General features: G+C 41.2%; 2 protein-coding genes across 4 annotated transcripts in view; one reads left to right on the plus strand and one right to left on the minus strand.

The window, feature by feature from the left end:
• Positions 1-16144, plus strand: VTI1B (vesicle transport through interaction with t-SNAREs 1B). 3 transcript variants are annotated; one of them, XR_007905161.1, is made up of 7 exons: positions 24-533; positions 5018-5076; positions 8200-8391; positions 9723-9896; positions 11846-11907; positions 13007-13283; positions 15128-16144. XR_007905161.1 is itself a non-coding variant. In XM_051791456.1 (6 exons), exons 1-6 carry the CDS (start codon positions 131-133, stop codon positions 13101-13103), a joined length of 987 nt encoding a protein of 328 aa, XP_051647416.1. In that variant the 5' UTR covers positions 24-130; the 3' UTR covers positions 13104-13391. The 3 variants fall into 3 exon arrangements, 2 of the variants coding, with proteins under 2 accessions (XP_051647418.1, XP_051647416.1); XM_051791456.1 differs by lacking the exon at positions 15128-16144 and having other exon boundaries at positions 13007-13391; XM_051791458.1 differs by lacking the exons at positions 8200-8391; positions 15128-16144 and having other exon boundaries at positions 1-533; positions 13007-13391.
• ARG2 (arginase 2) overlaps positions 13381-27126 on the minus strand; it is a 19344-nt gene continuing 5598 nt past the window's right edge. Inside the window, exons 3-8 of the mRNA XM_051791450.1 lie at positions 20879-21056; positions 19897-20056; positions 16376-16470; positions 16144-16248; positions 14612-14748; positions 13381-13712 (exon numbers count right to left, since the gene is read on the minus strand). Of these exons, the coding sequence (XP_051647410.1) occupies positions 13507-13712; positions 14612-14748; positions 16144-16248; positions 16376-16470; positions 19897-20056; positions 20879-21056 (881 nt within the window). The 3' untranslated portion in view covers positions 13381-13506. The remainder of the gene's footprint in view (positions 13713-14611; positions 14749-16143; positions 16249-16375; positions 16471-19896; positions 20057-20878; positions 21057-27126) is intronic.

Below are 27126 nucleotides of genomic sequence, written 5' to 3' on the forward strand. Positions count from 1 at the left end.
GCAATTACTAAGCCGCGAAGTGTCTGCAGAGGCAGCGCAGTGGTGGCTGTCGGCAGCGGCGCTCGGAACACCTTTTTCACACTCCCCCACCGAGGTTTCTGTTATTCCCCCTCGCAGAGCGCAAGCAGTGATGCCCACGCGGGTAGGGCCGAGGCCCGGGAGCAGCAGGGCGGTGCCGGCTCCCGGTGCCGGCTCCCGGTGCCGGCTCCCGGTGCCGGCTCCCGGTGCCGGCTCCCGGTGCCGGCTCCCGGTGCCGGCTCCCGGTGCGGTGTTGGCGGCGCAGAAGCGTCCCCGCGCGGGGCGGACACTCCCCCCGGGCCTGCAGCTCCCGGCAGGCAGCGCGGGGCGCCCCCGGCGCCGGAAGCGCCGGGCGGGGCGGGGGACGGGACGGGACGGGACCGTCCGGGGCAGCGGGGCTATGGCGGGCCGCGGGGCGGGCTCCTCGGAGCACCTGGAGCGGCTTCATGAGATCTTCCGCGGGCTGCATGGAGACCTGAGGGGTGTCCCCGAGCGGCTGCGGGGCAGCGCGGCCGGTGAGGCGGGGCGGGGGGGGGCGGCCGTCCCACGGGGCCGGGGCGAGGGCACGGGCGGGGCTGCCCCGGGAGCGGGGCTCGGCCGCTCCCTTGACATGGCCGCCCCGGTCCCTGTCGCCGGGGACGCCGTCTCTCCGACCGGGGCGGCCTCGCCGGCTGCGGGGCCGTGTCGGGGTCGTTCGGGTGCTGCTTGTCAGACAGACGTGTCTGTGTAGCCGGGGGGGCAAAGTCCCTCCGAGACACCCTGTGTACGAGGAGATTTGCAATTGCAGGGATTCGGGACTTCGCTTTGGGTAGCACTTGCTTGGAGGGGGTGGGTGGCCGTGTCAGGTCTGGCCTCACCGTATATTGTTTTCAGCTGCTGCCGTGTCCTGGTGGCTTTGCAGGTGTGTGGCGTTACTGCCCTGGAGCAGCTCCTCTGGGCTGGCAAATTTCAACCCCAGAGCCAAGCGCAGCCGTGCTGGGCTCAAAGCATCGCCTCTGAGGTGGTGGTGTTATTTGGATGTTGTTTTGTGCTGTTTCTAGTTGAACTGGAGTTGTTTAACATGGAGAAGAGGAGGCTCAGGCATAACCTTCTCACTCTCTACAACTATCTGAAAGGAGGCTGTGGCCAAGTGGGGGTTGGTCTCTTCCACCGGGTAACAAGCTGCAGGACAAGAGGACCTGGCCTCAAGCTGTGCCAGGGAGGTTCAGGTTGGACATCAGGAATACTTTCTTCACAGAAAGGGTGATTAGGTCTTGGAATGGACTGCCCAGGGAGGTGGTGGAGTCACTGTTCTTAGAGGTGTTTAAGGAAAGACTGGATGTGGCACTAGATCTAGTTGCCGTGGTGGTGTTCACTCATAGGTTGGACTCAATGATCTCAGAGGTCTTTTCCAACCTAATTGGTTCTGAAACAACTGCAGTGCCCTTGGGGTTTTGGGTTTGGAGTTTTTTCCTTTGTGTGTGTATGTGTGTGTGTGTGTGTGTTTGGCTCGTGTTTAAGAGCTCATTGACAGAATTAAAATTAGATTTTACTATCACAAGTGCCCACAAGCATCTGTAGGGAATTTCTTTACTGAAGAAGGTTTACATTTTAAATTACTCTTTTAAAAGTCTGGTTTGTGCACTTCCTATCCACAAAATAGAAAAAATCTATGTATCTAGCCACTCAAAATGGTATTGGAGCACAACCTGATTTTATGAGTACTCTTTATATCACACCAGGGGCAGAATACTTCTCTGTAAGGCTTTGTGCTTCTGATTCAGTTCTCGATATTTGCAGTGTTCTGAGAACCAGAAAGGGAAGTGATCTGACAAGGGGAATTTTACCAATGTGACTGAATGCCTCTGGTTAAATTCTTCTTATGAGAAACATGATACATGGCTGTCATGAGCTGTAGATCAGCTCGGGTTTTGTACCGCAGCAATGGGTAGGGGCTGTCATCCATGCTCTGCTCTCTCATCTCATTCTCCCACAATTGATGAATTTTGTGTAAAATCATAAAAATGGTTATCCAGAATATACCAGGCTGTGCTAGATAACACAGGCTATGAAAAGCTTAATATCCTGTTTCTTACCTGGCTTTCTATTTAATGAGTTAAATTCAGGGTCACAATCCTTGTCATCAGTGTTTCCAGAAAGTTTGGTGCAAGAAAGGTGTTCAAGCCTGCAAATAATTTCAAAACTGACTTAATTTCACCAGGATAAAAAGCATAAGAGAAGAAATACTCCTTCTGGTAGGAATCATTATTTCCCTGTAGAACAGGGAATGGTCCGTTTCTTGGTGAAATAAAACTTTGTCTCCTTGGAACTGGGGTAGTCTTGAGCAATGAATTCTGAGCCATTGGCTTAAGTGCAGTATTTACAGGCAACAGATTTTGTAATGCTTTTTTTGGAATTTTTTTTCCCCAACAGAAGTTTTAGACATGCTAAGGAATTTTACTATGACTGTTCTGCTCTTTAAATTTGTTCCTGAAAAAATCCTGATAATATTTTTTGAAAGTGTTTCTAGGAGAGTTTAAGATAAATCAGGAATTTGTCTGGTGTAGACATTCCACTCTCCTAATGTGTTTAGTTTGCTTTTTTTACTTATGGGAAGGGAAGTATATCTTTATTTTTTGAGTTATTTGATCCGGAAATATTCAGGAGATAATAAAAGGTAGCTTGGAATACTCTTTTAAGATGATTGACACAGTCCAAAACTTGAGGAAAGACAGAATCTGTAGATTGTCTTTGAGGATGTCTTTGAGGACCAAAGGTTTGGAAATGCTGTTTCGCTCTATGTAAACAAGATGACAAATTCCTAACTGTAGAAACACTTCTTTTTTTCTTCTAAGTTTGTAAGAAGCATTTTGAACAGCCTGAATCATTTCAAATACAGATATTTTCCTCTAAATTATTTCAGTTCGCTGTACTTTACTACTGAATCTGTTTCTAACTGATTGGAAATAAATCAGGTGAATGCTGATGAGCATGTGGGTAGCACTGCTGTGGAGTGGGTACTTTTGCTGCATTGCCTGTCCACTTTGAGTCACAGTTCAATCCAGAGGGATGGGAACTGAACCGTTCGGTGTGTTCCAGCATTTCTGTGCACTGGACAGATCCAGCAGAACGCTTTCAAGCTACATGGCCAGATTTCTTGTTGGCTTATAAACAAAAAAGTTTCGAGCTGTTGCAGCTTGGCTTACCTAAACCACTCGGTGATGCTATCCCTCTTGGAAGCTGGCATTTCTTTGACTGCATGTTTATAAGTGCAGCATCTTCTTGGTCCGTGCGGGGGACACGAAGCAAGGAAATGCAGCTTTTGCAGTTCTGTGCCGGGTTTCCACGAGTTTGAGGCAGCAGTGGGTTTAAGAGGGCACTGCTTAAATTGGATTAGTGACATGACCTATATGAAACAAATTATTGGCTTTTGAAGGCTGTTTGTCTGCACTTCATGATTTCACTTGCAACCCAGCTACACAAACAAGGGCATCAGCACAATTGCATATGGAAGAAGTTGAAGAGAGTGTATTTAGGAACCTTATAAGTCAGCATTTCCTCCTGAATAAACTAGGATGTGAAACTGGTATTTCCTGATACCAGTTGATGTCCTGATGTAGCTTAGTCTATAATAATTCCTTGTAGTAAGTGAGAGCATAACTTCTGCTTAGATGATGGTTTTTAATTCTGTCTTAAGTTCTCTACAGTTCAAATTCTGGGGCTTAATATGAATTTGAACTGAGAAGGAAAGCCTATAGCTGAGGTGTGTTGTGTGTGTGAGAGGAGCTTTGTAACCATGTTCTGATCACTTCAATTTTTTTCCTATTTTCTGTTGAGAGCTCAGTGGTTTAAAAACTCCTTCTTTTGCAGAGGACTGTGTTTACCAAAAGGTATTATCAAATAAGTTTTTTTACCACAATGAAGTTTTTGTAATGTTGTATTTCATTTTGCCTTTAATCAAATTAGAGGAGTTTTACCAAGATGACAGTCTACATGTTTTACTACCCAAAATTGTACTTAAGACTTGATTATACTCTTCTGAGAGAGATGAATTAAGCTAGGTGGATATTTGTCAGACTCCTGATAAAATTTGGTTTCATTTGCAGTATTCTACAAGAGCACTCTGGTGTTCATCTTCAATTTTTTTGCAAAAGCTTACATAACTTGTTTTGTCTCCATTGAGATAAGGGAATTTTCAGATTTATACTTTCATTGATCGTGGATGCTCGAGAGATATGGTAGATTTTTAACACATGAAGAATACAGATCTTAAGATTTTGTTTAAAAATAGAGTAACAGCAGTGAAACCCATTCTTTGGTCTTCAAAGCCCCAGGCACATGGATCTTAGTAAATGACTGTCTCAAACAAATGTATAGTTTTGTTGGCTGATCTAAACAACTAATGTCATTCCAGAAGAGGGAGGCCTTTGGGCTTTAATCCATGAACCCGAGGTGATATCTTGATGGCATCTTTTATCTCAGAGAACTCTAGAATGCTTACCTCATGTACTTAGGTACCTTATGACCGTGAGAATGCAGAGTACTGGGTCTGCCAGGAACTTCAGGGCTCACTTGGAAATGTAGATTGACTTGATGTTCTGTTCAAATCCAAATTATAGTTTCAGCCTTCAGTAATCTTGCCAAATACTTGCAAAAAATAATAAATATTTATGAGCTGTTCACTAATGTGTACTGTTTGCTATTCTGCTGTTTTTCAACATGCAATTCTGTCAGTGGACATCGGGGGCAGTAGGTCAGAAAAATATTTCAAGTTTGGAAAATTACTTCTTTTGTCTACCAGAGGTAGTGGCCAGCGTTTGGAAGAGTGGTTTCTGCTCTCTTGCCCACTCCCTTTTGAAAAGTTATCATAAGAATAGGCTGTTCCTGTTTGAGTTAAATTTTGACTTGATGTCTCTGTAATCAACCACCTGTAGCAGCTTCCTTGTTTTTAATGGATTGAGTTGGAGTTCTGTTGTCATTTCTCTGTAGTTTATCTGATATACTGCTTTTTCTTTCACAGAGGAGAAGAAAAAACTGGTTCGAGAATTTGACGATAAACAGCGCGAAGCCAATGAGACGGTAAGTGTAAGGCTGGGCTTCCAGCCTTCCTGACAGTGGAAATACTGTGGCCTTAAAAGGACACTACATCTAAATGTTAATTTTTTTGGGTTCTATTCTGGCAGGCAGATGTTTTATTTTTTTAATGTTTGATTAATTGCTCTGATAGGTGTGTCTGTGTTCATCAAGACTGTTGTATGTAACTGTATAGATACATAAATATGACAAATATTCTTATGTGCATTTTGAGGGGTTTTCGAGTGCTTGGTTTTGATAGCACCTTTGCTTTGTTGAACAAAGGAGAATGATGGAGGTGCAGTTAAAGTTGCTAGAGATTGTAGGGCAAGCATGTAGAGAATCTGCTGCTTGGGGTTTTTTCCCCCTAATGTTGGTTTTAGCCCATTTGATCTTTCTAAACTAGTCTGATAGTTAAGTATCAGGGACCTTGAATATTTGAAACCTCTATTGTATATGCTTGCTGGACAGCAGGTGATGTGGAACAGCACCAAAGCAGCCATGTGACTTGTCTTTTTAAGCCAGACATTATGGATTAAGCTTTCTTTTCATATTCAGGTACCATTTGTTAGGTTGCTTTTGAGTCACAGCTGAACATGATGCTTTATTCCCCTGACTTCTGGGGTTTATTGACGGGTATCTGTGTAGGTGATGTATGAGTCGTGGAGCTCATACTATGAGTGAGCTCATGTTTGCATACAGCTTTAAGCACTGTGAATTTGTTATAGCTGTCACTAGAAGTTGATGTGAAAATTCGTGCATCCAAAATCTTAGGGTTTGGAAATCCTAGCTCCAGTTGCCAAGCTTGGATGTTCCGAGTGTGAATTCAGTGGCATGGCTACCTGTGCAATGGATCCAGATGAGGAGAAGGCTGAGGTACTCAACAACTTGTTTACCCCAGTCTTCAATGGCAGCCTCATCTTCCCACACCTCTCGAGTGAGTGGACTGCAGGATGAGGATTGGGGGAGCACAGTCCTTCCTTTAGGGCATGACCAGGTTCATGACCACCTAAGAAACCTGAATGTGCATAAGTCTATGGGACCTGATGAGATGCATCCTAGAGTCCTGGGGGAATTGGGTGATGTGCTAAGCCACTCTGCATGCGTTTGAAAAAGTCATGGCAGTCAGGGGAAGTGCCAGGTGACTGGAAAAGGGGAAACATTGCACCCATCTTTAAAAAGTAGAAAGGAGGGCCCTGGGAACTGCTGACCTGTCATCCTCACCTCTGTGTCTGGGAAGGTCATGGAACAGATCTTCCTAGAAGTTATGCTAAAGCACATGGAGGACAGGGAGATGATTTGAAACAGCCAGTACAGCTTCACCAAGGGTAAGTCCTGCCTGACCAACCTACTGGCTACAGATGTCATTTATCTGGACTTCTGTAAAGCCTTTGACATGGTCCCCCACTACATCCTTCTCTCTAAATGGGAGAAAAATGGATTTGATGGGCAGACTGTAGGTGGATAAGGAATTGGTTGGATGGTCATATTCAGAGGGTAGTGGTCAACGGGTCAGAGTCCCAATGGACATTAGGGAGTAGTGGTGTCCCTCAGGGCTCCATATTGGGACCAGTCTTCATTAAAGACATAGACAGTGGGATCAAGTGCACCCTCAGCAGATTTGCAAACACCAAGATGAGTGGTGCACTTGACACACTTGAAGGACAGGATGCCATCCAGAGGGACCTGGACAAACTTGAGAAGTGGGCCTGTGGTAATCTCATGAGGTTTAATACGACCACGTGGAAGGTGCTGCCCCTGGGTCGGAACAACCCCTGGTATCAGTACAGGCTGGGAGATGAACAGATGGAGAGCAGCCCTGCCAAAAAGGACTTGAGAGTGCTGGGAGATGAGAGGCTGGACATGAGCTGACAATGTGCACTTGCAGCCCAGAAAGTGAGTTGTATCCTGGGCTGCATCAAAAGCAGCGTGGCCAGCAGGGTGAGGGAGGGGATTCTCCCCCTCCACTCTACCCTTGTGAGACCCCACCTGGAATTCTGCATCCAGATACGGGGTCCCCAGCACAGGAAGGACATCGACCTGTTGGAATGAGTCCAGAGGAGGGCCATGAAGGTGATTAGAGGGATGGAGCATCTCTGCTATGAGGAAGGACTGAGAGAATTGGGATTGTTCAACCTGGAGAAGAGGAGGCTCTGGGATGGCCTTATTGCAGCCTTTCAGTACCTAAAGGGGGCTACAAGAGAGCTGGAAAGAGACTTTTTGCGAGAGCATGTAGTGATAGGACAAGGGGTAGTGACTTTAAACTGACGGAGAGTAGGTTTAGATTTGATATTAGGAAGACATTTTTTACTTGGAGGGTAATGAGGCACTGGAACAGGTTGCCCAGAGAAGTGGTGGATGCCCCATCCCTGTAAGTGTTCAAGGCCAGTTTGGATGGGGCTCTGAGCAACCTGGTCTAGTGGAAGGTGTCCCTGCCCATGGCATAGGGTTTGGAACTAAATGATCTTTAAGGTCCCTTCCAACGAAAACCATTCTGTGATTCTATCTGTGTTGCACAGATATGATACAAAGCTGATACCCATTGTATTATGGGCACTGAAGAAATGAGGCTGCACACACCATTATTTGGTTTTCAGGATTCTCTGCAGAGCCCTCTCTGCGTTCCCCCTTTATTAACCTCTTCAAGTAAACAGCACCTGGTGTTGCCATTCAGTTAACTAGAATTCCCAGGACTTTTTGTAAACTCAGTGTTTTGATTCACACACTTTTTCTCAGCTCCAAAGCCAAAATAGTCCCTTTTGGTTCTAATCAACCCAATCCAGGTGCATCTGGCTGAGCTTGATCCCACATTGTATAAATGCTTAAACTATAAGAAAGTGAGAACTGCAAATTTTGAAGTTTAGAGTGATGTTTCAGGGAAAAAAATTCAAGCACTTAAGCTTGGCAACTTTTTTTTTCTTGAAGCGTTGTGTGTCTGAAAATCCATGTGGGCCGAACAGCGTTGTTGTCCTCGTTACTAGATAGAGGTATAGGGTTTCAGGTTAATCCCCCTCACCCAGTCCAATAAAAACACATGAATCCCTTCATCCAATGGTGAGTTTTGAGTATACCTGCTGCTGAGAATAGATTTGGTGCTTTAAAAACTAAACATAGTTTCTTTTGTTAAAGCTGCGTGAAATGGAGGAAGAACTGAAGTATGCTCCCCTGCCTTTCCGAAACCAAATGATGAGCAAAATCCGAGCGTACAGAAGAGACCTGTCCATGTTCCAGAGGGAGATGAGAAGCACAGATTTGGGAGTGGGCCATGGAAGTCAAGGCGATATAAAATATGGAATCTTCTCCACAGAAAACGAACAAAGTGTGAGGATTAGATGTAAATTTTATTTAACTTTGCTGTGATTGTTTAAAAACAATATTGCAGATGTATTGTTTACAGTTTTTCTACTTTAAACCACTTCTGTGCTTTTATAACTCCCTGTATATCTCTCTGCATGTAACATGAATATCTCAGGCAGGAGAAAGAACACCTGGAACTCAGAAGAGAGTTTGGTGTTCTAAAACAAAGATAGGAGTATAATCAAAATGGAACTCCCTGAAAGCCATGCAGTTAGTAACTTGCACAACATTCTGTACTGAAATGCTTCATTTAATCATCCCCTACAGAAATGAAAACATAAAAGTGATGCTACTGACTGATAAAAAAGGTTAACTTAGCTAGTTTTAGTCTCCAGAACTATCAAATTGTGAACCATGCATTGTATAGGTTCTTTGGTAAAATTCTCTTTTAAGCAATCTCAGTGTAAGTAATTTTAAGAAAATATAAGAACTCTTGACCCTCTTAGCGCTTTGTTCACTGTGGTTTTGCTGCTACAGTGCAAGAAATATACCAATTTCTTCGTTTACCAGATATGCATAGAGATATCTGAGCTAGCGAGACTGAATCTCCTCATTATTTTCAAAGTGCTGTGATCTGTACAGAAAGTTCATGGAGGTGGGCTCTTTGTTTGTCTGCCCTAGATAAGGAAGGTTTGAGGGAGGCTTTTTCCTTGATATTTCCTTCTGTGGTAGCTTGGTAAATTTTTGCATTTGATTCCTCTTGACTGAATCCTCTAAAACTTGAGAGCAGGGTGGTAGCTTTCTGAAGCTTAAGAAAGTACTTTATTTTGAGCTACCTTTTGATCCCAAGGTCAGCAAATATTCCTTATCCTCTAGCCCAGGCTACTGGCACGAAAAGATCTTTGTTACTTAGCAGTCCATCTGTTAGTGCTGTTTGTTTCTAATCCTTTTGACTGTAAACTCTTACTGATCTCCCTGGCAACCAACTGTGAATTCACAAATAAGGCTGACTTTAAGATATGAATGGAAGGACAAGGTAGCATCTGGAAAGAAAGATACTATTTTCATGTAAATGTTCTTTGATGGAAAAGTAAATTGTTGCAAAGGCAGTTTTTTGTAACTGTTTTAACTCTTTAGAAGCATATACTTTTTTGAGATTTAACCAGATTTGGCCATAATCTTACCATGTAGACAAGGCTGTGTCAAAATTAACTGGGCCACATCATTTAACATAAGAAGCATGTACAGCTAATACAAATGAACGGCCTATGGAGTCACATCCTAACTTTTTAATATGTCAGAAGCCTAATACTTCTGTCTTTGTGCTTAATAGTTAATCTTACATTATTTTTCAGACTAATCTGCAGTCACAGAGGGTGCTGCTTCTCCAGGGAACAGACAGTCTGAACCGAGCCAGTCAGAGCATTGAGCGCTCGCACCGGATTGCTGCTGAAACAGATCAGATCGGCACCGATATAATCGAAGAACTTGGGGAGCAGCGGGAGCAGCTGGAACGCACCAAGAGCAGAGTAAGCAGGGAAACTGTTGGCATTGCTTTGAAACAACCTGATGGTGGTTTTGGGGGAACTGTATGGCAATAATTACTCTGAGACACTCCCCTAGACATAGTAATCCAATGGGATGTTTCTACAAACCAAATCCAGACTGCCACATTTCTGTGCTGTCCTCATTAAAAGGAAAATAATTACTGTAGAAGGGCCCAAAGCACGGTGGTCAAATGTCTGCTGCTGTGCCTGTACAAGATTAGATATCAGACCTGTGAACTAAAAAAAAATAGCATTACTGAAAATATTACAGATTAAAAAATTGCTGAGGAGTTGCCCACCACTAGATTACTAGTAAAAGTTTAGATCTAGGAAGCAAATTTAGCAAGTTTTTGTAATTAAATTAAATTTAGTAGAAGTATAATTACTTAATTACTATCCTTCCAATATTTGTAGGGAGGGAGAAAGTGGTGTCAGACAAGATGCCTGTTCTCATCCTTGGTTCAAGACTCTGTTTCCACTATGAAAGCTTCAAAAACTAGTTCACTTGTTTTGTTTACACATATATGCAAAACTGAAAATTTGATTTTTGAAGTAACAAGCTGATGGGAATTTCTGTGTGTACAAGGGATCCTGACTGTAAAGCTTTTAGGTGAGTGACTTGTAGGGGGATGGCTGAGTTTGGCAAGTAAGCACACTAAGCCAAAACAAAAAGCATACCCCTTTTCTTAGAAGTTCTCTCTACTCATTTCAACAAAGCCTGTAGCTTTTTCATCTGTCATTTCAGTCAGAATTTGATTTGTCCTGTTCCCAGATTTGGGTTGGAGAGCAGGAAAGGAAATTTATCCTAAGATTTGTAGATGTAGTTTTTGTCCTTTTTCTAATAAAAAATATTACTGTCCTTCAGGCGTCTCAGTCTATCAACAGATTGCTCACAGAAGCATGGAATTCTTTAGGTTGGAAAAGATCAAGTCCAGCCATTAACCCAGCACTGCTGTGTTCATCACTAAACTCTGTCTGTGACTTGTATTGTGACCCTTTTAGGCAAAGTGTTGCTGAATTGTGTGAACCACACGTTTCAGCTGGAAGCAGACTTTCTTCTTGTTTGTTCTTTCATAGTGAAGACTGGAAATTACTAAGCTCTGAATGGGCTTGGTAGCTTTCTTCCCAGCTTCATCCAGTCCGTCTCAGGGCAAAGTAACATACGTACAGGGTTAGTTTTCCAGTTGAGGGCAATAGTTTAAACCACAGAGGAATTGTGCAGGCAGGTGTCTGTGATGTAAGACCTAGCTTACCCTTCACTTCCTTAGGTTTGGAAGTGGAATAGCAAAAATCTTACCTGGAGACCACACATCACGGATCCTGCCTCTGTCTGAGGCAACACCTTTTTTAGTTGGCTATAACCTCACCGAATTACATGCTTCTTAATAGCTGACTGGATACAGTTAATTTCTGAGCATTACAAAGTTGAAATGGATCGTCTATTAACAGCTAGAGCTGCTACCCACTGGGTCACTTAGACCTATCAATGCAACACAGTTCTTTCTTTGCTAGAAATTGAAAGGCATTTCAAAGCAGTTTGATATGCGCTGGGAGGGAACATGTCAGTATAATTTTCTTATATTTCAACTAGAATAATGAAATGAAATTTAATGAAAGGAGCTAATTTCTGATATTTCTAGATTAACTAAAGGGGCAGAAAGAGGTCTTAAGTTGCATATCTTTGTATGTATCTCACGAAAAGTATACACAGAAGTCTTACTTCCTCCTTAGAAAAGAGGCAATGATTCCAGATGGTATTGTGTGTAGAAAGTAATGTTGTCTCGGAATTTTGGGAGTATATGGTTATCCTTGGTCCCATTACTAATTGCAACATTTCAACACCAACTGCTTTCAGGTGCATTTTTATAGAGCTGGTGTGTGTTTGTTCAGCTGATTTCTGTCCTGTTCAAGTAACTTCTGTCTCTTCTTAGTTGGTGAATACAAGTGAGAACTTGAGCAAGAGTCGCAAGATTCTACGTTCAATGTCCCGGAGGTGAGTAACATGGCTGACAGCCGCATGGAGCATTATTGCCTGCTGGTTTTAGAGGGAAAAAAGTAAGTGTAAGTGTCAGCTGGAACCACAGGGAGGGTTTAGGGAACGTGTAAATATGTGTGCCCACATGCAGATGCTAATTTGTGTGTTTTCCTCCCTGGTAGTTACTTACAGGCTCTTGAACACTACTGAATTATGCTGCTCAGTCAGGATAATGTGAAATCTTTAACCATCCAAACTGTGGTGAGGACACAAGCAAGTTACAGTGAATTGCTAATGGTGACTTTAGGTGCAACTCCTCCTTATTCAGGTCGGAAAAATCGTGCCATAAATCACTGCAGCATTAAGCGAGTTAGATGTCCGATGACACAGACAAATCTGTTTAGGCCACAGCACTGCCCTAGAGTAGCTAGGCTATCCTGTGAGACACTCTGAGTCTCATCATATACTATTTTGATGACTAAAACCTTGGATGCTTAAGTGGATTTGCAGTTTCTTAACTATATTGTTTAGTTGGCCTTACAAACCAGTTCATGGATTGTATTTCCAGTAGGTACTTATCCCCTAACAAGCTTTCCTTTACAGCCATTGCTGAAGGAAGTTACGATAACTATAATTTTCAATAGTAAAAGTACATTATTATTTTGATATTTTAGTTTTATTTCAACCACATAGTTCCAGGGAAAAGCACCACAATGAGAGTTTTAGCATTTAAGTGACTTTATGTGACATTAAAGGATTTAGCATTTAAGTGACATTAAAGACTTCAATTGTTGTTTTCCTCTTTGCTTAATTGAATGAGTAGGCACAGATAGAGCAGTTATCTATCTTTTGTGGGGCAGGGGAAGAGGGACAGAACTCCTACTGTTGAAATAGAAGATTTAAACAATTTCCAGGAAAACAGGAGTAGTAAATTGCTCTTTGTCCCCTTCTGCTTGTTAAGAGCTATTTGAAAAGCACTGTGGGGTCTAGCTGAAACAGGGAGTATACTTACAGAAGGGAAGATGGTGATCTAGATCTAGAATCTACTTTCATAAACAAAGGGGGGGAAGCTATCTTGGATTTTTACTGATTTTTTAAAATTATTTTTTAATTCTAGAGTAACCACTAATAAGTTGTTGCTGTCAATTATCATCATCCTGGAACTGGCCATCCTAGGAGGTGTGGTCTACTACAGATTCTTCCGCAGCAGATGAATCTTCATGATGGAGATGAACTTTTCCACTGTTGAGGAACAGGATGGGCTGTCTGTTCCCTTTGATTGTCTGAGGATTGAACTGAGTGGTGAGACAGCACATTCACCAGAAACTGTACTGACACTAAAAAGACAGAGAATGGGAGTAAAAGGAAAATGCAGAGACAGACTTGAACTACCGGTAAGATTAATAAGAAGGTAATAAATATTTTATTGTCTCATTTTGTATATACTTAACTAAATGAATAAATTTTGGTATGTAATAAAGTAGCCACCAATCAATGGAAAAGCTAGTTTATTTAAAAATTGAGAAGTTAACAGTATTTGCCAAGTGTTGACAATCTATCCACTGAAGTGCCTCAGCTGAGCTCTGCAATGTCCAATATACCCACTGCTTTGGGTTCTTAAATCCTCACTTGCTCTTCACTGTCAGATTCATCTGGAGAACTGGGTGTTGGGAGTCCATCAAAAGCGGTGTGTGCTCCTTCTCTTGTCTGCCCAAAGCACGATGCTATCACATCAACTGCAAGACTAGCAGTTGCATTCACTGCTTCGTGAGAAGCTCCAAGCAATGGATTGACTTCAACCATGTCTACAGCTGAAAGCATTCCTGTGAAAGTGATTCACAGCTTTGTTACTCTGACAGAGGGTACAACATCCTGCAAGGTCTCTTTAGTAGCCTTTTATTCACTGCAGCAAGTCTGGTATTTGGGCTTGTGACAAGTAAGATTAGCTCTCAAGTGAGGGATGAGGTTATTGTTCTCAGATGCCAGTTTGTGTTTTAAACGTGGTTCTTTCTTACATCACCACTACCTCATCCATTCATGCTTTTAGCATTCAGAAAAACTAAGTTTGATGTTCCATACACATTTATGAGAGGAATGTTTTTTAATTTTGTTTTCTCCCAGTCCAAAAATGAGGGGATATAAAAAGAGATCTCACCTAGTATTCTTTTGCCATCCTATTCATGATTCTATTGACTCTAGTGTCTGTGATTTTTATTTCCTTCTTTCACTACAAATAACATTGTTTAAACACATTAAATAAAATCTCCATGGCATAAGATGAAAAGTCCTCATATATCGAGTCAACTGCAGTATATTTTGTGAAAGCTTGATTTGTTAGCCTTGAATCCTAGAATGGAACTTCAGACTGTTTAAAATTGTTTGCACCCATTTTTTTATTCTCGATCCCCCTTTTTACATCTTACCTCATGTCTTTAGGATTAGGGGACAGTATTACACATTTCTGACATTAGTTGTTAATATATTGTGTATTTTATTTCCTTTTCGTAAGTTGAAGCTGTTGATGGTTAAGCTGCTTCCAACACCAAGGGTATTGCCCAACCATAGGACTACTTTTGCCCTTACTAAAGGCTGAATTGACTTTACAGGCACCTTTGCTTTGACTACATTTATCTCACGTAGTTATGCAGGAAAAACAACCAATATGAGCTCTATGTATCTTGTCCTGTCCTTGTTTAGCCCCATACTGCTGGTCAGCTCCTACCTGTGTTGTGTATTTCCTCTGTGATGTACATGCCTTCTCTGTAAGTTAATCCACCTAGAACAGGAGTCCCCGTTGCTGGAGCCAGTGAGGGATCAAAAGCATCAATGTCAAAACTCAGGTGAATTGGTCTCTGTCTCCTGAGACAGAATAAAACAAGAAAAGCAATCTCAGAACCTTAACTTTTTCTGCATGCATTTCCTACGGTCCAGGCTGATCAGCAAAGTAGCATTGAGCTCAGTGATGCTAAAAGCTTCCCCTATGCCCTATACCATGTCTCATATACATTTAGAAGGATTCTTTTTTTTAAATATCTTTGGACTCTGAAACATCTATTAGCTCAGTACACATGGGGAAAACAGAAATTCATCTTTCTAGTTTGACTGAGCATCTGCTCAGGTGTGATGTGGTTGAAGATAAGTACTTTAGTTCTAACCACTTTATCTGATATTTGTCTCCTTAGTTGGAAAAATGTAGAGAAATGTATGATACAATCCAGCCTTTTCTCCTTTTGTACAGAAAGCCAGGGTGAAAGGCTCAACCACTGATGTGCATGGCATCTAGGATGGAGGAAGCACCAAGCTTGAGGATTTCACTAACAGCTCAGCAAGATGAGCATTTTTCAGGTCCATAGTTGAAGACTGCCTCCAAACCATACCATGTAGCCTAGCTGATGAAGAAATAAAGGATAATTTTTAACCTAAAATGTTAGTTACTTACTATATCAAGTCTGCCAACTGATGACAGCTTAATAAATTGGACACTGCTTGTCATGAGTTATTTAAGTGATAGACTGTACTTCCAACTTACTGCAGATGCTCAGTAGGGAGAAGCATCTGGATTAGCATCTTTTTTACTTGGCACAGCTGGAGCTAGGAAAGGTGAGCACACCTTTAGAAAACAACAGCATGCAGCACAGGTCCTAACCTGTGGTGAGAGGTCACCCTAACTCTGACCCTCTCCCTGTTCCTAGACTATCATGATACGTTCCCTGACTGGGTTCCCCAAACTTGAACAAGGTTAGCAAAGACAGCAGTAGTGAACTGCAGTAAGGGAGTGGCTACAGTGAACTTTACCAGCTGCACTGAAAGTAGCAGCCACCACCAGGACAGCATGGGTGAGCACAGTCTAAGGAGGACACCTTTAAATGCTTCCACCTCACGCGCTAACAGCTGAATTTGAGTTACTGTCAAGTTGCTATATTATTTTTTAAAGTGTAATGGGTATCCTGGACTCTGAGTTGATTCAAACATCAAACTGCAGAAAATGCAGAATTCCTTAAAAAACAGAACCAAAACATATAAAACAGAGCCCCAACTGTACTCACTAATGTAACCTGTCTCATAGCTTTTTGCCAAACACTGCAAAATGGTTGCAGTTCAAGATGTGGAAGTCGAGGACTAAAGACTTTGCAATTTACTGGACATTGTCACAGTTCTGTACAGCTGCCTGACATCAAGTGACCTTCACTTAAATAACTTTCAGGAAAGTAGATATTCAACGAGAGTAGTTTAAATCAGATAATAGTTTGTTACCTGCCCATCAGTTGTTCAAATGTTCTTTCCATAACTTTCCGAATTCCAAGGCGATCGATATCCCTCATGGAAAAATACTGGATGTCATACTTCTTCAAAATATAGCTGTTAAAATAATTTTTTAAAAACAATTGTTACCAGTCTAAGCTTAAATCTAGCAATGCTTGTGAACATGATTTCAAGCTCATGATTTCAGCCTTTACAAAAAACTCTTTAATCTAAACCAACTTACTATTCAGCAGGATCCACATCCCTCAAACCAATGTACACAATATCAGATGCTGAAAGACAGGGCTTTATCCAGGAAAAGCCAGGAAGTTGTGGTACCTGAAAGCAATGGTTTGGTATTACATTAGTTTAATGACATATACAACAAAACTGTATTTAATGCTTCCCTCAGAACTTGGTATTTATTTATAACATCCTTTCTCTGTCTAAACAGAGAAACTTGAGAGTGGCATCCTGATGTAATCAGTCCTTACTTTCAACTCAGGTAAAGTGGTACAACTTTACCTGAGTTGAATGTTAATGGATGAAGTTTTTAACTCTTCTACAGGAGGAGGAATAAAAAGCCCAAATCCACAAGCAGTAAGTAATTATCATCAGTGAGTGTAAGGGGGAATGATAAGAAACTAGATACCCAGATGCAGATCACTTACCCAGTGCATTTAATGGCAGTGATGTGTAACTTACCCAGTATATCAGGCTTAAATGGAAAAATGAAAACCAAGGCACCTGTATGTTTTTAGGAGAACCACCAAAGTCATGGAAACTTTGTTCCAAAACCAGTATTAAGAATGGACAAATTCAAAGTAAGAAGTTAAAAACAAAAAAGATTTAAAAAAAGAGCAGGACAAGATGTTGGGCCTCCACAGTGGGCTACATCATACTGGTTTTAATACAGAACTGAAGAGAGCAGATCTAGGACAGCAACTGAAAGATTACAAGATCACAGTTTTTCAGCTTTGGTAATTAAGTAGTCGTGTTATGCAATATAAAAATTGTTCAGTTAGTAATATCTACTAAGTTTAGGAGTGCTTTAAATTAACTCATGTTTCTCTTCTCCCAGCTCTGAAAATGGCTACAGCCAACACAGCTGTCACACAGCAAGGCGGTTTTGTTTCCCCTCTTATACTTCTCAATTACTAATTTTATTCTAGTTACAATATTGGATTTATTTTTGAAGGCTAACCCACACATAGCTGTATTTAGTTACATTGGGATTAAACTGGCAGAGATTATGAAAGTATTTGTTACTCTGGGGCAATGAATTCAGAAGAGGGATAAATGGAGACTGCTACAAAAAATAATTCAGGTTTCCAAAATGAACAACCACAAAACCCATCACCACACCATAAACTGAGCATAGTATTGATAATATTGTCAGATACTCTCTAGTGTCAATGATTCAGCATATTTAATACTGCCAATTTTAAGTACACCTCTTTGACTGTACATAAATAAAACTGCCTTAACTGCCTTTGGCAGGCTGTGTTTTTACTTTGTTGCAGTAGAAAAGGAGTTGCTGGTAGTAAAACCAAAGGTGCAGGCATTTTCATGGTAAGGTATTAATAGCAGTTTGTGAGTTTGAATGGTTCCAGGAGTCCTGAAGCAGTCAGGAAAGGAGGACAGTCAATTTTTTTGTCCCATTATCGACTTAGCTGCTCTACTACATGAGAGTGAGAGAGTGAGCCACATGCACTTGTGCACACATATCATGGTTCGCTCCAGAAAGTCAAGTATTAGCCAGGCAAACTATTGGGCAGACTATAAGCAAATGATTGACCAGACAAGCTGAGGCACATTCTGCTACTGCTAAACAGTTGTTTAAAAAATTATATTGTTGTGGAAGCCTTGTGGTACCAGCAGGATATATGTTGGTTTCCCTTCCTCTAAAGAGGGTAAGAAAACCCCCTGAGTGCACACACGTTTGTGTAACTACACACCCAGGTCAAGGAGCTTGTGTCAGATGCTTCTGCACAGCATCCTGACTGCTAGAATTTAGGTGGACTTGTGACGAGATATCAGAACCAGCACCATGCCTGAGTAGCTTGTCTCTAAGCATAGCCCAATCTTACTCTTTGTTTACTGCTGCCACTGGCAAGAGTCCTGCTCCCCCACTGACCCCAGAAAGCTCATAGTAATCTTTTAGCATGTTGGGGGGCAAGGGGAAATATAAAAAAAAATTACTGCTTTTCTGTGTTGCTCAAGAACTGGAGCTCAGCGCACCAGAGATCAGTAATGGATATAGAGGAAGCCAATTTCTCCTTCTTCAGCTATCAGAGAACAGTTTTGTTCTGTTCTCACCAAACTGTTCACCTTAGGTGAGCTCTAAAATTCACAAAATTTTCTCTTGCTCTTCCTTTGTCTCCTGCAAAAGTGGGTATAATTGCCAAAAAGAAAAAAAATCACCCCCTTTAAACTTATGGGCAAGAAACTAGAAATACAGTAACCTTTTATATTAACCTTGTGTTCTGGGGGTATTCCAAAAAGCCCCATTAATTTTGCATTACTTTGGGAATTCCAAATTGTATAGACCACACAAGAATTACTAGAAAGAGGAAAGTATGTAAAAACACCAAGTGACTTGTGGATGGAAATCATTCAAAAGAATTTGCAGGAGAAGAGCAGAAGAGCTTTACCATACAACTGCAGCATTGCCATGCTGAACAGGTACTAACACAGCAGTATCTTTAGTAGCCATAAAGATTTTAAACATGCTTGATCTTGTTTGGAAGAGGCATACTTTCAGCAACACAGCACCCCCAAAATTTATCAGAGAGAAAAGAGAAATCTAACAGTAATAACTAGCAATTCAGAATGCCAGAATAAATTGGCCAGGTTTTCTGCAGCTCCAGCATCCATTCTCAATATACAGTTGCTGATCCTGCTCCCACTCTCCAGCCTAAGCTTCAGCAGAAGCAATTGTTGTATTTAAGTCCTACTGCAAAGGCCTCGGCTGCCACTGCCACGTCTTCAGTAGATGCTGTAGGTTCCTGAACAGGGCAATACAGCCAAGCCAGAAAGGGTTCACAGGCCACAGGTCAACCTACTGTCAAGCATCTTGACAGCAGCAAAAGCAGGCCAGGCACATTCCATGTGTCCCAGTAAACAGCTCTTTTTGATAAATTTGACCTCTTTCCAAGACTATCTCTTTAAAAGCACACTGTAAGCAGGTACAGCTGTTCTGATTTGTAATATTTATTTGCCAGTGGAGACAACACCAGGGACTAGATCATGCAGGAGCCGCCCTTGTCAGGCCCCAAGGTTGTCAAAACATGGAGGAGCCAAACTAAGCAAAAGCAGTGTGCCAGATATACAGGAACCAGCTGTCACTGGAGGTGAGCTCAGCACAGCTCTCACAGGCTGGCCTGGGGGGGAGGTTCCTGCTCATTTGGTAGCAGTGCTGCCGTTGCCCAGCCTGGGCGACAACCCCACTCGTTCTGCAGAAGCAATGCCACAGTCAGCTGCTGCATACAGCTGGTGTGAACTCTGGCTCACTGTACAGCCCACAAGGGGGCCAACATACAGGAAAGCTTTTTCTCATTCTTGTTTTTAAGTGTGCGTATCTGTATTTACATGCGTGTATGTGTGCATGCATGTGCACATGTACACACACAACAATACATGGGTTTTGTTGTGCTCAGATAGAAAAGGTCTGCATTTGCAGCAGGTAAGAAAGTACCTCACACCAGAAATGGTAAAATGTTATGAGGATGCCATACAGGCTAACTGTACAACCAGGACACTTACTTTATCTTGAAGCTCTCTCAAGAGAAATGAGAGAGGTTGTCCATGGAGGCTTCCAGACTGAGTTGTGAGAGGCGTGTTGATATCAGCATGTGCATCCACCCAGATCACTCCAAGGTGTGGGCACTGCTGTGCATGGCCACTGACGGAACCAAGTGCCAAGCTGGAAGTACAGTAGCAAAGTCTTTAGTCACCATTTCTCCTTCAGAACAACTGCAAGGACAATGGGAAGTCTCTGCAACTTCAGTCAGCCATATTGTCATGTTTGCATACATCAGACAGGTGTGACAATTAAGGGTGAATCCCATACAAACCGCATGGCATGCCACTATCGTGATTCCAGGAGACTCCCAAGTAACTCTACGGGACTATATTCTTACCTCTCTCTGCTAAGAGAGAGCTCTTAGCTCTCTCTGCTGTCAGCCTTCCCACACTCTTAATTTTCACCTGCTCTAGATCCAAATAATCTATAAAATCTAGTCTGCTATTCACCCATTTTTCATTCTAGTCATGACACCTCCACCCACAATTCATTTTTAAATGCCCTACCTTCTTCAACCAATTCTCTGGCCAAAGGTTAGTGAAAAAGAGGAAAAAGATTCACATGTTATAAGATCTATAACAAAATTGTCTGTGTGCAGGCATTACAAACCTAAGAGCTGATGGGCAAAAGAGATGTCACAAAACATTCAACAGTAAAGAAACTAAAGCAGTTGCTATAAAGAAACCTGATGACAAACCTTCCCAAACAGGAAAATCTCATTTGTATGTCTGCAGATCACTGACCAGTCTAGAACTAAGCAGAACTGTCTTAGAAGGTCAGGTTTTTGTAACTGTCTTCTGTGTTCCACCCTAAAAGCCCATACCCTATGGTATTGCAAGGAAATTACCCCAAATTGTAAGTCCCCTTCATTTTTAATTAAATTCTTACACTTCAAATGTCAACCTGCAGCATGAACCACTACTTGCTTTTAGTTCAGCTCACCTGTGATCACCTCCTAGAGTCACACATCTGTGTCCAGCAGCTACTGCTCTGCTGACAGCATCAGCCAGTACCTGGCTGGCCAAACCCACCGACCGGGGATACAAAACCAGGTTGTTGTACAGTTCATCGTTGGGAACTTGAGTGAAATCCAGATCTCCAAAGTCATGCACTTGGCATCCTGGGAACACAGCAGCAAAAGGAGAAAGTGAGTTACTTTCAGAAACAGAAAAATGTTCAAAATGAGAAAATCAGTTGGGAAAGTATGAAAGGAACGACAGGAAGGGAATGGATCCATTTGACTCTTTGCATGCCCTTGCAAACTGGCACAGTTTTCTAGATTAGAAAGCTTAAGACAACATTATCACTTTAATTTAGTGATAAGTTAAACTATGCCAGTCATAAAAAGTCACTTAGAAAAACAGTTTGGGGTTTTTTAAAATTATTTCTTGGCCATTTTTAACATGAAAAATTACAGTTTGTATTGCCATCTTCCTTCCCATTTAGGTAGTATACAGCCTTAAATGAGCTCAGCTGCTCAAAGATGCTTAGGACTACACATTTCACTAACTACATCCAAGTCCTTACAGTTATTTTCCATTTTCAAGGCCCAAAAAAATCCAGGCAATTGTATCACGAAGCTCCATCTTCAGATCAGTGTAAAACAAAGACCCAACCATGCCATCTTTCATTGCACTTTAAAGAATTGGTTAAAACTTTCAAGGCAGGCCACACATAGCAGATTCTAGCAAGTCTGTTTAGAGAAGTATCAAGTGTTCAAGAATTTCTTTCTACTTTACCCTGCCATCCTCCCTGTTCCCATTGTAGGGCAAAAAGACTTGGTTCAGTTTCTGAATAAAAAAAAGCCATTAGTTTCCTAGGATCACATCAGGTTCATATACCTTAACATGTGGCTATGGTAGAGATAGATGGACAGAATTTTGGGGTCCAAAATTCTGCGATCTTGTCCACTTTTTGTACACATGGTACTTTCATAACTTCCTCTAATTATTTTTATAGAAAAGCCTAATCTCTGTTAAAGACATTAGATGCCTTCAGGTTTTGTTACTATCTTCTTTACTACTATCTACTATTTTGGTACTATCTTAGGGTTCATAAACCTTGTAGCAGTTTCTTTTCTCAGCTTTGTGTGTCCCTTTTCTTTAGGCCCACTGTTATGTGCTTGCAGAGGACAGCTCAAGTTTCCCAGGGTGATAAGGAATGTCTTCAGTCAACTATCCAAAGGCTATCAGATTAAGATACAGTTAATTTCAGAAGTACACGCTAATCCAATACTCAAACATTAATATCTTCTCTTCCTACTATTTGTTTTAATTGTGCCTAGTGTTTTGAAAAGTAAGATTAAATGACCTTAGGGCAAAGGGAAAGCTGAGTGAATAGATAGTATACAGACAAAAAAAATTCATAGTACGTGGTTAAACCATGTATCCCAAACTGATTAGAAGTGTGTATGCACCTGTGCACATTTTTTTTTGTTTGATCAGATATTAGAGAGATGAAATCAACATGCACTTTTGTCTTAATGCTTACCAAACAAAGAGAAATAGTTCATGTCAAATTATTAATTATTGACGTATTCTCTTAGCTTCTATTTACACTCTCAGATATTAGTCCAAAACTTAAAGACCTGAATTGTTTTCCATTTCATCTGCCTGCTTGCATGTAGTTTTGATTTAAGAAATAAAAAACTTAAACTTTTTCAACTACATTATTTTGCACAACACAGAAATTGCTCAATGAACAGACGTGCTGTAGTGCAGTGCAATGTCGTGGATCTTGCTGTAATTTGGCAATCAGTGAAAGATTTTATGATGTACCTGAACAAGCAATATCCCCTTACTTTCTTTGTAGTAGGGGCAATAAGATACTAACACTTATAAATGAACAGCTTTCTAAATCCACACAGAAAGTTAAGATGAAGAATATATGGGGCCTTTTAAAAGACTGTAGATGCAAGTCCTGAAAGCTAGAGAAACCTGTGGGCAGATAGAAAAGCCAGCTTCCTTACATTCATTAGAAAGCACAGCATCCACACCATTTGTCAGTAAAACAGATTAGGTCTAGCCAGAATTGAAGTTCTTTTAAAATGAAAGTGTACCATACAGTACTTACAGAGTAAATACCACAGACATTTTGCTAGTAACTAAATAATATGAAATTAAATGTGATCAAAAGTCTTTTGTTCACACTTTCAAGCTGTAACAGAAATTACATTCAAATGAAAAATATATTCTGTTTGATCCATTAGTCAATTATCAACAGCACATAATTTATAACACAGAAAATTTATAACAACCAAATCCATACAAGTCAGCTCCATCAGCACTCTAGCTTAAGAGGAGATCCCTTTCCCTTTTTGAAGTGAGAGAAACAAAACAGCAGGCCTGAATAGTCTATTTCTGTTACAGAAGCGTGAAAGATATCAGGGAGATAAAGGTGCAATCTGAGTATGAACACACAGTATAGTTCCATAACTCAGATGCACATATACACAACAGTCCTGTCAGTATGAATGACCAGCATGTAAAGGCAGCACCCTCTCTTCTATGGCTTAGGAGTGCAATCCCCCCTCTGACTGAGTTTCATCAACAGCGCTACCTGGTGGCATATTTCAGCCAAAAATTAATAAATTAGCTTGAAATAGTTTGTACAGTAGATCATTCATAGGTTAAGGTCTTTTGACCAGCACAGGTTAGGGAAAGGTTACACAGGCATTCAACCAGCAGACCAGGGGACAGACAGCAGTCATTTATCCGGCATGCACAGCCAGAACCAGAACCTTACCTGTACGAGGTAAAAGAAATCCACATTTTTCCTACTTAGAAGCCTTACTCAGACTTAAAGGAAAAAAAAAAGGTAGAAATACTAATTAAGAACATACTTAAGAAAATAAAGCTCCCGGCCTGCCTTTTCAAATAAGTTAGTGATGTAGTACTGAGGCTCAACTCGATGCTTATAACAGGGGCATAAGATGTTATACAGCTTTGCTAAAAAGCAAGGCTAAAGATCACTTCCTATCATCTTAAGCAAAATACACACAGTAGGCAGCAGTTACTACAGTAATTTCCCTGCACAGATTTAGAGACAACTTTCTTCTGTAAAAACAGGTGGCATTTAACTGGAAAACATCTGGGCAGCAGCAGGGAAAGCCTCCCCTCTAGTCCTCTTCTACTAGGAAACTGCACCAGTGACAGATGCAGCAAACTGACAGTAGAAGATTCAGCTTTCCAAATCCAAGCTGTCTGCTGACATTGCCCCATGGCACCCTCCTGTAACAAATATAACAGCTCTACAAGGCAGCAAATGGGAACTGGAACAAAACTACATGGAACATGATATAGAAATGGTCTCCCGACACTGCCAGTATACACTGGATCTTTGTGAGCTGGACATTTAAAAAAGTCCTAAATTAATGGGAAAAGTAAATCTTTCCTCTTCAGGGTGAACTACTTCAAAAGAATCTGGAAATCTCAGGTAATAGACCTTAGTTCATACTATGTGTTATATAAAGCTGTTTACATGAAAGCATCACTCCTGCAAACTGTTTTCTCAGATTATAGACCCATTTATCAAATCACCAGACACAGAAAGGCTTTTTCAGAAGCAATGACTATTATGAACAATGTTTATAGACAAACTTAACATTTTACTTCCTGTGAACAAAACAAAGTTAACATCCTTTTCAGTGTAAGTCTATTGGCTTACGGTGCAGACTTTATAATCATTTCTCAGAGACACTGTCAAAATGTTACACAACAGCAAACAAATGGCTCAATTCATTATGAGCAGTGCATTCCAAAGGGGGTTTTTTTAAAGACAGTTTTAACCATCCAGCATTATCCAGGGCACGTGTGCGTTAAAACAATACAAAGTGCAAAGTTAGGCTAGCAACTAGGTTAGCAAGGTTCTTACTACAAGAGACTCAGAGTTCAGCAGCCTAGTTTAATCATAACCTTCTTGCTTAGAAATTCATTACACAGCATCTAATTCTCTTTAAACTGAATACGTATCTGCTGGAAGAAATCTCCTACTGGATACAGACATTGGTTAAATAGGTTTCTATCATCTCTAAAATTTCACTTCCTAAAAGGCAAGTTCTTGTCTGAGCAATTCCCACCCATTTGGAATTTTGAAAGGTCTGGTTTAAGACAAAGTTTCTGTAGTGTATGATTTAAAAGGCTTCAGCTCATACAACAGTAACTAGCAAACCCAATTCCAACTGCTACCATAAGTCTCTAGTCTCAGGTTGTCCCTTGTATGAAATGAGGAAAAAAAGTATTTTGCCAACCCCAAATCAAGCAGCCACCTCATTTCCCTTTGAAAACTGCTTGTAACTTTAATCTCTTATGAAATCCAGTGCATTTGACCTGAAGAGGTCTTCAAAAACGTCAGTATCAGCTGTTGGGAAACATTTGCACTGTGGCTTGCATCAGAGAGAAGGGTGTAGCTATTGCGTCTGCCACATGACCAAACCCTGCACAAGTTCTAATTCCCTTCAAATAAGCTTAACCCAGAAGCAGTTCCTGATAACTAGAGCACAGTGGGGCACTTATAGCCACAGGGAATCATAATGCCAAAACAACTTTCCTCAGCAACAAGCACCTTGTGCTTTAGGTTGCTACAGAAGTAAGTAGTTATTATATTAGTTAGCCCAGACAGGTAACACTTGAGAGGAAGGGAGAGCAGAATATATCAGAGGTTACTGAAGTTGTCTTCCTCCCTCTTACCAGCTGCAAGAAACTAACCACTAATCTAATCACTTCACTTCTTCCTATTCAAATGAAACTTAACTCATTACCTAAGTTTTCCCTCTGTCATCTCTCTTTGTGCCCCTCCCCAATAACTCCACTCCTTCAATACCATTCATAGTAGTAAAAATAAAACAGCATGGGATCTGAATTTACTCCAATCCAGAGAGAATTATATATGTGCAGAAATTCAGCTGTCATGTATTAAAACTAATTTTATAATATAAAAGTATCAAGGATAAAGGGCATCACCATAAACCCAAAGAAATACAAAACCTCCAAGAGCTCTGTTCATTGGTCCTTGAATCTAGTCTCCTTTTATTGAAAGATTAGAAAGAAATAATCAGTTCAGGTTTCCTGATCTTCATCAGCATAGCTTAATTTTTTAGATGTATTTAAACTAAACCGATACATGGAACAATTACAGTTAAAGCACCAAGTGACATTTACCCCAAATTAATAAATTTTGTTTTAAAGCCAACTTCAGAGATAATTCATAACCTCGACTGTGCATCAGCCAAGTGGGAAAGGGAAAAACAAACATCAAATCAATGACTGACACAAAGCTTTTTGTTCGAAAGCAAAACCAAACAGATTTACACTCCATCAGTGTGGGGAAGGGAAGATAATCAGAATCAACCTACTGCAAGGACTGCTGACTCTATACATTTTCACTGTTGGCATTTTTCTTGTAACTTCCAAGGCTAGTTGTTATCATACAAATATCAAGGGGTACAGCACTCAGAAGGGTAAACCATAACTGCTATCAGAGCACACTTCTCCAGCTCTAGAAGCTTAGCCTCTCATGCTCAAGGCAAGCTAGCAGATGAGGTCTGTGGGGAAGCAGTAACCTAAAAACAGCCTCAGTAGAGGCCTTCCCAAAACAGCTCTCCTCCAAAACCCCAGCAGGGCTCCTTCTGCCTGCCTGGTCATCAGAGCTGGTTCCTGGCTGCCTTCCCTCATGGAGTGGAGCAGCACCTGCCCCGATGCATTCTGACAACTGGCATAATTTCAATGATTCATTGCAAATGAACCAGCCCATTTGGCTGTGCTTTGATTTTTGACAAACCACTGGTCTTTGAAGCTAACCAATCATAGCTAATCCATGTTTGAGAAGTAAACAAGAATAAGAGTGTCTTGGATCTTTATCTATCCCTGTATATGAAAAAAAGAAAAAGATGTAACTTATTCTAGTTCCAAAAATAAGCTACAGTACTACATAAGCATGTTTTACTGCTATTATTAAACAGAATTGTTTAGGCATGCTTGTGTCTAAGGGAAAGAAAGGAAAGAGGACTGCCATTTACCCATTCTGTTTCAGGGGAAAAAAGTGGGGAGGGAGAGAGCATGCCTGGGTAAAAAAAGTGCATTCCTATTTCTGCTTTGTAGGGTAGAAGACCTAGCTGTTAGTCTAACCTCTTCACGCTATATCCAAAATAATTTTTTCCCTGAGAATGTCCCTAGCAAATGAATACTTAGCTT

This window comes from Manacus candei, unplaced genomic scaffold, assembly GCF_025592945.1.
Source record: "Manacus candei isolate 608988 ecotype Guabito, Panama unplaced genomic scaffold, ASM2559294v1 h1tg000033l, whole genome shotgun sequence".
NCBI classification, from domain to species: Eukaryota; Metazoa; Chordata; class Aves; order Passeriformes; family Pipridae; genus Manacus; species Manacus candei.